Below are 12,503 nucleotides of genomic sequence, written 5' to 3'. Positions count from 1 at the left end.
GCCTGCCTCCCTTTCTCTCCTCCCGGAGGCTCTCAGTCAGTGCAGGAGATGGAGGTTCGATCCCTGGGTTGGAAAGATTCCCTGGAGGAGGAAATGGCAACCCAGTCCAGTATTCTTTCTTGGCTGGGAAATCCCATAGACAGAGGACCAGGTGGGCTACAGTCCATGGGGTCACAAAGAGTGTGACACGACTGAGCGACTAAGCACAAGCCCAATGTAATCGTTAATTATGCTAATGATAAGCTAAGACAGCTGTAACGTGTTTGTTTATGGTGGAGTGCTGCCTGTAGGAGTGCCAGGAAGGGTGGTAGCGACAGCATGATGCGCCTCTGCCGTCTGCTGGGTACTCTAAGTGCTTGCGTGCGCTTCGTTTTCCCCCGTGAGGTGGGTCCTACCCGTCTCCCCTGTCCTATAGATGAGGGAGCCGAGGCCCAGAGTGATTTGATGGTGTGTGCTGGGCTGTGAGTGAGATTGTAACGGGAGGGCTGGGAGACACGGGCCGAGACTGTCAGTCCAGCCCTGGAGTCCACTTTCTCAGTCACTGATGCTTTAGGCTGGAGGATCATTTGGAAGTTACAGTTCCAGGCCAAGAGTCAACTCTTCGCATGAGGTGGCCAAAGTGCTGGAGTTTCAGCTTTAGCATCATTCCTTCCGAAGTATTGCTGCTAAGTCACTTCAGTCGTGTCCGACTCTGTACGACCCCATAGACGGCAGCCCACCAGGCTCCCCCGTCCCTGGGATTCTCCAGGCAAGAACACTGGAGTGGGTTGCCATTTCTTTCTCCAATGCATGAAAGTGAAAAGTGAAAGTGAAGTCGCTCAGTCGAATCCGACTCTTAGCGACCCCATGGACTACAGCCTACCAGGCTCCTCTGTCCATAGGATTTTCTAGGCAAGAGTCCTGGAGTGGGGTGCCATTGCCTTCTCCGAAGTATTGCTGATGCAGAAAGAATTCTGCAGCTTTGTTGTATATTGCTAAAGAACACCTGAATGCTTGTGTACATGCTGTTAGCACAGGGATGATTAGTAAAAGGGAAGGTTTGGGAGGGAGCTAAAAATCACAATCTGAAGATTCCAAGGAGGGCAAGATTCATAATCCCATATATGTTCAGTTTAATATCAAAAATTGTCCTTAGAAGTTAGAAATATTCAAAATAATCTCCCAGGAAATCTGAAAGTGTTTAGAGACACTCAGGCAGCTTGGAATTTTTTCTGAAAGCTAGCTACATCAGTCTCCTTTGAGGTCATTCTTGTAACTCTGTAACTGCTTCCTTTTAGGAAAGGCTGAAGGGGTTAAGGAGAGGATGTGTGCCCTGCTTTCCGCCTCTGCATAGTAAAAGTCAAAAAGTAGCAAGCTTCCTACTAACTTACAGTGGGGAAAGCCAGTGTGTTTCTCCACCGACACTTTGCCCAGTCTGTCATAAGAGAACCTGTGTTTGGGTGGACTTGAAATCTCCTGTGTGACGGAAGGAGAGAGAGCTTGTAAAGAGCTCCGTTGCAGCAGCCACATGACCAGAGCTTCATCTGCGGGGGTGAGACTTGTGGCTCTAAGGTGCGTTTATAAACAAAAGGCAGAGTTTATAAATAACCGCAGATGTCAGAGGAACACGCTGAGGGTTTTCCCAGCGTGATGTGAGCCTGATAGGTGAAATGCTGTGAAGTATTGTGACTTCACATGTTAAGTAACGAAGAAAGCCGTGTTTGTTGGCAGGACAGAAAAGTTAGGAAGTTCTTCAAGCTTCTTTAAACTGTGAGCAGAATCAGGGAAGCAAGACAGAGAATCCGCCACTGCTGGCTTCTGGGGAGCTGAGCGGAAGCGGCAGCTCTGGAGTGATTCTTCCACACGTGCAGCTCTTCCGCCTTCCAGGCGTTGACGGTGCAGCCGGCAACACTGCAGACCTCGTGTGTCCTTCAGTGGCCGCTTGGGACCGAAGCGGAAGTGGGCTGGGCTGGGTGGGGTGCTGGAAGCCCTGGACGAGGGGCTCTGAGAACAGTGCTTCTGAACAACAGAAGTTAAACTTTGTCTCACTTCCTAGGGGGACCAGTGGGGGTCTTATAAAGTTAGTGAGGTCCCCTGAGTGATGCTGCTCTCCAGTGAGTCGTCCGGAACAGCCTTATTTATAGGACTCTCTCTCTCTCTCAGAAAACGCTTTTTAGTCTTCCCACCCTTCTTTCTGATACCATCTCTCTATGTCCGTCCTCTTTGGTCAACTCGCTAGCATAGCAATGACTGATACAGCTAATGAGTTGCGAGTCCTGAAGTGTGCTAACTGTAGTTCAGATTGAAAGCTTGTCAGCAAATCAGTAGTGTAATAGTTCCAACTGCTGTTGTAATTCAGCATCTTGTTCCTGTTTTTTACGTGAAAGCTGGCCAAATGCAGTATCAGAATGCGAATAAAAATTTCTAGAGTACTGCTAACATTAGCCTGGAGCACATGATTCATGGCAAAAAGTTGTCTGTGGATGGAGGTGCAGCTGGGGAGGAAGCCCGAGGGGCGGGAGCGTGGGAGAGTGTCCCGGGCAGCCAGGGAGCCGCGAGGGATGCTGCTGGGCCTGTCGAGAGGAAGTGGCAGCTCGGCGGGGGTGTGACGTGGCGTGTAGCGCTCCACCCAGGAGTGCCTGGGGTTCTGTGGGGGCGTGGGCTCAGGGGCCCACCTTGGCCTGGGCGCACACAGTGTCTCCTGGAGCAGCGCGGCCCCAGGACAGACCACTGGCAGGAGAATGAAGGAGGGACAGGGAAGAGGAAGTGTCTGAACCAGGGGCTTATGAGAGGGCTCACATTTTGGTTGAAACAGAAGCACAGAGTGAACATTTTCCTGAAGAAGTCAGGATGTGGACGTTTGTACAGAATGCAATGGTTTCCAGAACTCATGTTTTGCATAATAGTTATAAACTGATTTTCATGTCTGAGTCGGGAAAGTATCATTTTTAGAATCCCCAGATTTAGTCATTTTGATGACTTATATGCATTGAAACTTCCCCTACTGTATTTTAACTTGTTTTTCTTGGGTACTGAAATCTACGATTAAGAAGTAAAATATAATAGTGTCACGTGATTGGATTTCCTTGGCTGTGAAGCTGGGCACGTCCCTCTGCCCTCACTGTGCATTGGGGAGCTCAGGCGGGCGGGGCGGGAGCCGGGGCGGTGGAGGCCGTGGCCGTCAAGTCCGGTCCCCGCCCATCCTGCCTGCGAAGCAAGTGCTTGGGCAGGCTGCTCAGAGTGACTTGACTCCCATGCCGATGGCTGCAGCCGCTGCTGCTGCTGCCCCGCGGGAGTGCACTGGAAGCAGGGGCTCTCGTGCGGAGAGCGAGTGCTGGGAAGCAGGGAGGGCTCTCTCTCCCTCTTGTGATGGTGCCCAGGCACGAGCCTCGGTGCCAACTCTGGCTGGGCCTCACTGGGTCCCACCATGCGCGCTTGGGGCTGTCAGACTAGCCAGGGAGGCAGGGCATCAACCCCAAGTCCCGGTGACAGCGCCAGTAAGCCCCCCGGGTCCAGCCCGGCGTCTCACGCCCACTTCTCAGCACATGGGGGGGTCAGCCAGAGTGAGGGTCTTTCCTGGCACAGCCGTCCTGCCAACGACGACTTCCACATCCACGTGGCTTTCCTGAGGCCTCTCGGGGTGCTGTCTGCCCCGCCAAACCTGCATCCAGGCAGACCCTGCCCTGGTGGCCTGACGCAGGCCACATACACCGGCTTACACGTGATCCCTGTGCAGTTATCTGAAGGGAGCTACCATTTCTTAGGATGCCGTGAAGCTGAAAATGTTTTTTACTTGTCTTCAGATATGTGCTAATGCTTCACTTTTTGTAAGCTAAAACCGCATGAAAAGTGCATGTGTTTCATTTTTATAAGGCTTTAAATTTAGTGACTTCTTTGACCTTTTACACCCAGTACCTTGTTTGAGGCTGTGGTGTGGTTAATGCCTCTTACGTGCCCCTTCTGTGCTGGTCTTTCTGAAACTGTCTCTTGGTGTCCCCTCCTCTAGAGGGGGGACAGGCAGGTACACTCCATGATAGCTCGAGGCAGCAAGCCATATAGTTGAGCCCCTGTTTTACTTAGGTGAGCGTTGCTAATTTGTGTATCACGTTGCACAGATGGGAGGCAGTGTGACAAGTCAAACCTTGTCATAAAACAGGGCAGACAATTTTAAATTTTATTTTCTGGGCCACTCCAAGAAAAATGATTTAAGCATTAAAAAAAAATGATTTGACCTTGATTGCCTATATGTTATCATACAGAAAGTTTTGAAATACATTTACATGTGAGGAAGAAGGTCTGTAAGACTGCAGACAGGATACTAATGCTGTATTTCATACTTTATTAACAGTTGTTCTTTTTAAGTTACTTGACAAAATACCCACGTAAATGCACACTACGTATTTCATTGACTGCACACAAAAATACGAGTCGTTTTAAAATGGGGGGAAGGTGGCAGTGGAAGACAGAAGGCAAGTCCGTCGGGATTCCTAGAGCGATTTGACCAGTCAGTATCAGTGTAGGGCAGCTGATGCTGGTGGAAATAGGCTTTTCCAGCATAGTATTGCGTCAGTGCAGAAGAGTGAATATGGAAGATCATCCATATCACAGCATCATATTAGAAGTTTCCAATTAACATCGTGATAAGAACATATACATTTATTAGGGGTACAAAAATGTAATGGTTTAGTCTGAGAGTATACGGTTATGTATTCTCAGTTATAAATCCGACATTTGTCAGTTCCCGATATTTATTGCTTCAGTTGTATCTTAATTGATGCCTTTATCTAGAGTGAGGAGTGATGTTCCTTTATGTCAGCTGCCAAACATTGTGAGGTGAGAATGTCCTGGATTTCACCCACATAGACAAAGACTACAAGAATGTCATCTTTGCGGCTTTCTGACCACATGTCTCTGTGTCTTTTTATGAAGAGTAATGTTTGTGTCTAAATACAGTTTTGTTGATGTCATACAGCCAGTGGTCTTACAGGGCTGTGATGTTTATTCTGGTGTTCATTTTGCATCGTCCTTAAAACGCTGTGGAGAGAGCAGCTGTCTAAAGAGAGAAGGAAAGCACATGCAGTTTGCAAAAGTGTTTTCAGCATTGCAATGGAATGCCACATTTAGAGAGACTAGCTAGTTGTATTAGTAATAAAAGGACAGGAAAATCATTAGAGTTTCAAGTTTATGGCAAAGTGATTTTTAAGTTGAGAAATACTTAATAAAGTGTTATTGAATGATAGTATATATAATTAATGAATTTCTGGAAAAATAAAATGTGGGGCTTTCTTAAGTAAATGTATTTTTAAAAATTCTCCATAAATACTTGAAAAAAATGACTTTTTAAGAATCAAGATATAGTTGATTTACAATATTAGTTCTGGGTGTATAATATAGTGATTCAAAATTTTTTAGATGATATTTCACTTAAAGTTATAAAATACTGGCTGAAAAAGAAGTAAGTAATTTTAGGGTTTTTTTTTTTTTTGTAAATTTTTCCTAATAACATGTAGTTCTTGAAAAATGGTAATCTGTAAGAGTTCAGAATTTTTTAGCCAGTGGAATCTGACTGTAGTATTTCTTTTGTAGTAATGTGGTTTCTTAAACATTTTCACATTTTCCTATTTCATCAGACATGGCTGACTTTGTTACAGTACACATTCAATTTCTTTTTCTTCTTTTGAAGTAAAGCAACTTCATAGCTGTGGCTTATGGTCCTGTCAGAAAGGTAGCAAAGAGTAGCATGTTTGAGAAGATAAATGTCAGGAACGGTGGAAGTATACATTTGGTCTTTCAGATTAATGGGCAAGAAGGTCAGTAATTGCGTGGATTTCAGTAAGCTTAAAAATAATATTCTGCTGGTTCTGTAGTACTGTGCAAACATTCAGTTACTTTTTAGGTGTTGCATTTTGATGGTTGACTGTTTAATTCTGGGAGAGACATATAAAATACACCTGTTTTGTAACATGAGGTTGTATGTAGATGGGCGTGGAGCTGCAGGAGATCAGTTACTTGATGTTTTCAGAGGAAAACTTAACACAGATGCACCTTTCTGAACATTACCGCTTATTTTCCTGCCTTCCATCCTGTTTTCCTACTGTTCTTTAGGGCCCTCCAGAGTTCCCGCAGCACACACCTGGCCCCGTCCCCAACAGCTTCAGCCAGCCCCCTCGGCTTCCTCTTCAGGACCAGTGGAGGGCCCCGCCCCCGCCCCAGGAGCGAGACCCTTTCTTCTTAGGAGGTAAAGGAGGGTGCGGAGGATGGGAGCAGAGCTGTGTGAGGCCATGTGCCTGGCCATGTCCATGCTTTATCCATGCTCAGCCCCTAGCCAGAGATTCTCTGAAGAGTCAGCTTTCTGTGCCATAGCCCTGCCTGTCATTTCAGAGGCTGTAATCGGACACTAGTGGCATCTGAAATGGGAAGACCTCCCATGAAAGAGGCCATCATCTATGGAGAATAACTAAGGAAGCGATCTGGAAACACAGAGGCAAAATCTAGCGTTCTTTTTAGATACTCACCTCCAGCCACCACGTGTAACTTCTATCCTTAGCAGCACAGTCCATAAAGCGAATTTCTACAGAGTGCTCTGTGTAACTAGAGGCAATTAACGTTGCAAATCCCCTCAGTTTCAGGAGAGCCAAGGTTCCCGAGCCATCTCTTCCTGGAGCAACGAAGTCCCCCCCCACCGCCTCCTCCTCCCACGCTCCTCAGCAGCGGTCACCCTGTGCCCACGCCCAGCCCCTTGCCGTTCACCCAGCCCGGCCCAGCGTTCAGTCAGCAGGGGCAGCAGCCTGTGTTCCCCAGAGAGAGGCCCGTGAGGCCAACCCTCCAGCCGCCAGGGCCTGTGGGGCTCCTGCACTTCAGCCAGCCGGGGTCTGCGGCCACGAGGCCCTTCATCCCTCCTCGCCAACCCTTCCTGCCGGGCCCGGGACAGCCCTTCCTGCCCACCCACACGCAGCCCAGTCTGCAGGTGAGTGGCTTGTGGTTCAGAATCTGAAGGACAAGCTCCACCTTTTCATTCTAGTCTACTGAGACATGGAGAGTGTTTAGAGAACAGAGGTTAAACTTCATGTACTCTTGATTAAAGACAACTTTCTTAATATTGCTTCTTTTCTTAACCATAGGAAAAATGGAGATAGTGATTGTCATTTTGGGGGGAAATAAATAATTGAGTATTAAGATTTTGTAAAGGATGTCCCTATATATTACTAATGAAATTAGGACATGTTTTGATAATACCTTCACTATCACTGCAAGACTCTCAGGAGGTTAACAGGAAGTCAGCTTCTCTATCAGGTCACGTTCCTTCAGTGTGTAGTGGGGAAAACCGGGTTGCTGCTGCCTTATTATTTGAGAGATTTGAGTGCCCTCTGCTGGTGGGTTTTTTCATCAGCTGCTGGAGTGTGCTCTTAGCCAGAAGCTTTCATCTTATATTTTTAAGTTTCCTCTTAAGGTGTGTAATGATGATATGCTTGAACCAATTGTTCAGAAACCACATAGAATATGGACCTAAAATAAAAACAGATAAACGGTTCTTTCTTAAGATGTTAAAGTAAGATAAAAATTGTCTTCCTAAATTATTTTATTAAAAAAATATAATTTGGGAATTCCCTGGTGGACGAGTGATTAGGACTCCTCTATTTCGCTGCCATAGGCATGGGTTCACTCTGGTTCCACCATCTGGAAACAGTCACCCCAGATGCCGGGGTGACACACCTCTCATTCTCCTCAGTGCTGGCATCCTCACGATGCTCTCTTTGCCCAGTTAGCTTCTTACTGCCATCTTTTCATGGTGGTGAGTATCTTTCGCTGCTGCAGCAGTTGGCATTATCTGGCTGTCCCCAGCGCAGGCACGTGTTGGTTCTTTCAGTGCTTGGGTATTAGACACAGTGCTGCAGAGAGCGTCCCTGAGGCTGTGCTTCCTTCCTCCTTAGTTATTTCCTCAGGATACGTTCCTGGAAGTTCAGAATTGAGGGTTTAGAGCAGATGGAAAATGCCAGATAGTAGCTTTTGGCTTATTACTGCCTTTAAGGTATTACTCACCTTCACCAACCAATCTGAAATGAAATTTAGTGCCGCTTGAAGTTCCTTCTGGTGTTGGGGTCTTTAGGGAAGTGGCTGCACTGGAGTGTGACTAGTTCACACGTGGTAAACTGTCTTCTGTCTCTCTTTTGGCCTGAAAGGGGCCGCTGCATCCCCCGCTGCCCCCGCCACACCAGCCGCAACCGCAGCCGCAGCAGCAGCCCCCGCTCCAGCCCCCGCTGCAGCCCCCGCTGCAGCCGCCCCCACCGCACCAGCCTCCGCACCAGCCGCAGCAGCACCACCACCACCTCTCCGTGCCACCCCCGCCGCTGATGCCCGTGGCTCAGCCCCAGTTCAGGCCTCACATGCCGGCGACCCAGCCTCAGCCCAGCAGCAGCCGGATGCAGTGCCCCCAGCGCCCGGGGCTGCGGCACGTGAGTGTCCCGTGTCCTCAGCCGGCTCCGGGGACGCCTGTTCTGGCACAGGACTTTGGTGTATCTGCCTATTTCTGTAGTGATAGATGAGGTTATTGATTGACGCATAACTTTAGGAAAGATTTTTGGGTGATAGTCATCCTACCTTTGCCAGCGGTTTATCACTCGGTCCCGAGGGCCTCCCTGACTCCAGCGGTTTATCACTCGTTCCCGAGGCCCTCCCTGACTCCAGCGGTTTATCACTCGGTCCCGAGGGCCTCCCTGACTCCAGCGGTTTATCACTCGGTCCTGAGGCCCTCCCTGACTCCAGCGGTTTATCACTCGGTCCTGAGGTTATCCCTAACTCCTTGGCAACTAATGCATGTCAGTGAATTCAGGAAGAATTCATTGAACATCCATTGTTGTCAGGTGCTACTCTAGTTCCTGGCAATAGAGCATTCATTGCACAAGAGAGACGCATTTCCTGCCTTCCTAGAGCTTAATCATGGGGGAGAGCCGCATCAATTCAAACCCTGTCAGCAGATGTGTGGCTTGTCAGGCATCGAAAGAGACTAGCCTGTTGCTTTGAAAGTTAAAGATTAGTCATCATTACTGTCTTGTCCCCCATTAGATGCACGCATGCTAAGTCAGCTCAGTGGTGTCTGACTCTTTGTGACCCCATGGACTATAGCCCACCAGGCTCCTCTGTTCCTGAGATTTTCCGGGCGAGAGTACTGGAGTGGGTTGCCATTTCCTTCTCCGCCCAGGGATTGAACCCAAGTCATTTCCATTGCAGGTGAATTCTTTCTTATCTGAACCACCAGGAAGCAAACCTGTGTTTTTCTTTAAGTGACATAGAGACTAAAATGATATAAAAAATTGGAAAGAATTTCTAGATCTGGAAAGAGGGTGCTTTGTAACCTGGACTTCATCTTATAAGCAGAGCGGCAGACGATGCCCCCAGCCTTGAGCTGAGCCGCCTTGGGTACTCCCTAGCTGGCCTCTCACAGATCTGCATGCTCCTCCAGCTGTGAGGTCTGTTGAGAATCCTGAGAACGAACATGACTGACAAGTGTCCTCTCCGATGAAACCCTTCGGGCATCTTTCTCCTCCAGAGTGTAGTTTTTTTAGAGCACTAACTTAATGCTTCATTCTTTGTTCTACCTGGAATTTAGGGGCCCGTTGACCGTGGGGGCGCCAGTAACCCAGCTGACTGCTCATGCAGGAGTTGATTGCTCTGTTGATTCTGTTAAAAATGTCCCCGTCCTGTAAGGCACCTACTGCAGTCAACTGGTGTAATATCCTTACAGAGGAGGCTGTCCGCAGGCCGGTTTGGTGCCTTTCCCAGCCCCAGGGCTTAGCTCTAGGGTATGCTGCTACAGAGAGCAAGAGGCATTTATATAGCAAGAAAAGGCTTCCCAGCGGGACAGTGTCCGCCTCCCAGAAGAGCAGTCACCCAGTCAGATTGAGCCCGTGTGCCCAGCTTCTTCCCCTGAGTCTCCAGGTGTGATGAGGATCTCTTGCTTCCTGCGACAGAGCACGGCTTCCCAGAACGTCACCAAGCGGCCAATGCAGCAGATGCAGCCCACGGCTCCGAGGAATAGCAATCTGCGCGAGTTGCCGATCGCGCCGCCTCATGTCATCGAGATGAGCACCAGCCGCTGCTCCTCCACGCCTGCGGCCCAAGTGAAGCCCATCATGAGCACGTCTCCCCCCTCGAGGCCCGGGCTGGGGCCCAGGAACGCGCAGGGGAAGGCCGAAGGGAGAGTCAAGCCGCTTAGCCCTGTGGGTCAGCCGAAAGAGGAAGCAAAGACCGAACCAGAGGTGGGGCTCTTTTTTTCTTTTTAATTAAAAAATAATACTTGGACTCAAACAGGGAGATCTTATAATCAACCTGTGCCTCTTAGGTAAGAGGTAAGTACTTGTTACCTGCTTAGAACACACTTAGCATCCAGTGTGTTCTTCCCAGAATCTTCCCACTTTCTTTTCACCGGTTCCTCCTTGTAGCCTAACCCCCATATTCATAGAAGGTAGTTTCATTCTCCCTGGCCCTGTATTAGATTGTTTTATGTATTTATACAGTTGCAGTTACATGTTGCACAGTCTGTGTGTATCAGGAATCTTAACAGACGGCTTCTCTAAAAGGCCCAGATGATAAATACCTCAGGCTTTATAGTCCGGATGGTCTCTCAGAATGACTTGGCTCTTTAGGGTTAGCACAGAAGCAGTTATAGACGGCTCCTGCATGGGTGGGCACGGCTGTGTGCTGTGAGCACTTTGCGTGAAGAGTCGGTGCTGGGCTGAATTTGGCCCATGGGCCTTAGTTAGCCGACCCCTGACATATACTGTCACGTTCCTGCGACTTGCTCTGCTTTTATCCTGTGGACTACCAGGAGGTAGGACCAGTTTTACTATGGACCTTTAAATAAAATGGGGGGTGGGCGTGTTTTGTTTTGAATTGTGTATATTATTGCTGATTTCTAACTAGGTATAAATAGGTAAGAATAAATAAAAATGCACATCAGCGTTCTACGTGATTTCCAATTGAGATGTTATTTGATATAGTTTTGATTGCTTAGTCATGCAGCTTAAAATTTTTAGAATATTTCTTTCCATTAGTAAAATTTATTAGCTTACTCCTGGGACAAGCCTCTTCCGTCCATTGGCCTCCTGTCCAAGTAGTGAGTGCGCTTATCGAGTGCTTCCCTGCAGCTTCCCTCTGGGACCCCTGGAGTTCCCTCTGGGCTCCCCCTAGAATTACAGACACGGAGGCTGGGCAGTGGCTCATGTGATGCAGCTTTCACAAAGCCTGGGTGTCCAGTGTAGTGCAGGCCAGGGCACACCCCTGCACAGCCCACTGCCATCGCTAGCAGAGCGGCTCTGGGCCTGTGACTCCACGTATCCCATGCTACTGGGTGTGTGTGTCAGACGTGGTGGAAGACCTGTATGTGAAAGTTACGCTAATTTTATAGTGCTGTGTAGAACGTAAGAAGTATTGTGGATTAACTTAATGCTAATCGACTTAACATATAAAAGAGTAATGGCACAAAGACTTTCCTCAGGTAAGAATATAAGCAAGTTGTGTTTTCTGTTAGATTGTCTTCTAATAAATTATTGTAGCAGTTGTTACGGTAATGCTTCCAAATCAGAAGTATAAATATAAAGTAAAAATATTGAGCTAACATGTAAAAACATATTATTAGAAGAAGGGTGACATTACGGTTTTAAAATCAATATATGAAAAAATAATATAGATTTACAAAGTGGACTGGGATAATTTAGAAATCTTTGCTAGCAGTTTTATCTTGCTTTTAGTTTATGTAGGTAGTTCCTAACTCACGTATAAATGGATTTGGCTCAGGAAAGTGAGGTCACATACACTTGTATGATGACAGTGGCTAAATAAAATGAGGAAAGTGGCTTTTTAGGCACACTGTTGGGCACATCTGCCCGTCCCTTCCATAGTAGTCGGTTTAAGCAGGCTTCTGAAGACGTCTTCTCTAGAGGAAAATGGGCACTTTGTACATGAAGTGGAACTTGCAGGTGGCCACAGTGTACATGGAGTGTAACCAGGAGTACAGTTTTTGGTGTGGGCTTTTTTTATTTTTTTTTTTGCTTTTTAAAGTCTTCTATTTGTTTTGCTTAGGTAAATGTGAAATGTGATTTCTCTTATATTCACCCAGTTGATAAAATAAAGGACAAGTCTATTTCAAAATATTTCTACCTATATTCTTGGACATACTGTAACTGTTTTTGACTCCTTGGGGAAAAATCCGAGTGGGTGTTAACTGTCCTGCCTTTGAAACAGTGGGCCCTCTGGACCTGTTACTGTTGCCCCAGGATGACCTGGCTCTTGGGCTTTTTGAACGTCTGTTTTCCTGTCTTCCCCTAATGTCCCTTCCAGCTTCAGATTTGCTGTTTGAAGTTAGATGACCAAGTTGGTCAGAATTGCTTCTGAGATGCAGGTAGCGAGGCCTCGGCTCTGTGTCTTGTGGGTCCGGTGCATGGGCCCTGGGGGCACCAGCAACCTCAGCGGTGTTTTAGTCTTACGGTGGTGGTTTAGTCGCTCAGTCGTGTCCGATTCTTGCAGCC

At 47.7% G+C, this 12,503-nt stretch overlaps 1 protein-coding gene across 6 annotated transcripts in view; it reads left to right on the top strand.

The window, feature by feature from the left end:
- The window catches only part of RBM33 (RNA binding motif protein 33), a 109,095-nt gene that overhangs the window by 69,906 nt on the left and 26,686 nt on the right, over positions 1–12,503 (top strand). For all 6 annotated transcript variants that reach the window (XM_018046652.1, XM_018046653.1, XM_018046647.1 and 3 more), the window contains 4 exons: positions 6,085–6,217; positions 6,603–6,946; positions 8,160–8,432; positions 9,948–10,235. In XM_018046652.1, the coding sequence (XP_017902141.1) occupies positions 6,085–6,217; positions 6,603–6,946; positions 8,160–8,432; positions 9,948–10,235 (1,038 nt within the window). The remainder of the gene's footprint in view (positions 1–6,084; positions 6,218–6,602; positions 6,947–8,159; positions 8,433–9,947; positions 10,236–12,503) is intronic.

The sequence above is a fragment of the Capra hircus genome, chromosome 4 (assembly GCF_001704415.2).
Source record: "Capra hircus breed San Clemente chromosome 4, ASM170441v1, whole genome shotgun sequence".
In the NCBI taxonomy this organism is placed as follows: Eukaryota; Metazoa; Chordata; class Mammalia; order Artiodactyla; family Bovidae; genus Capra; species Capra hircus.
Note: the sequence above shows the minus strand (reverse complement) of the source record. Positions and strands in the feature narration are given on the sequence as shown.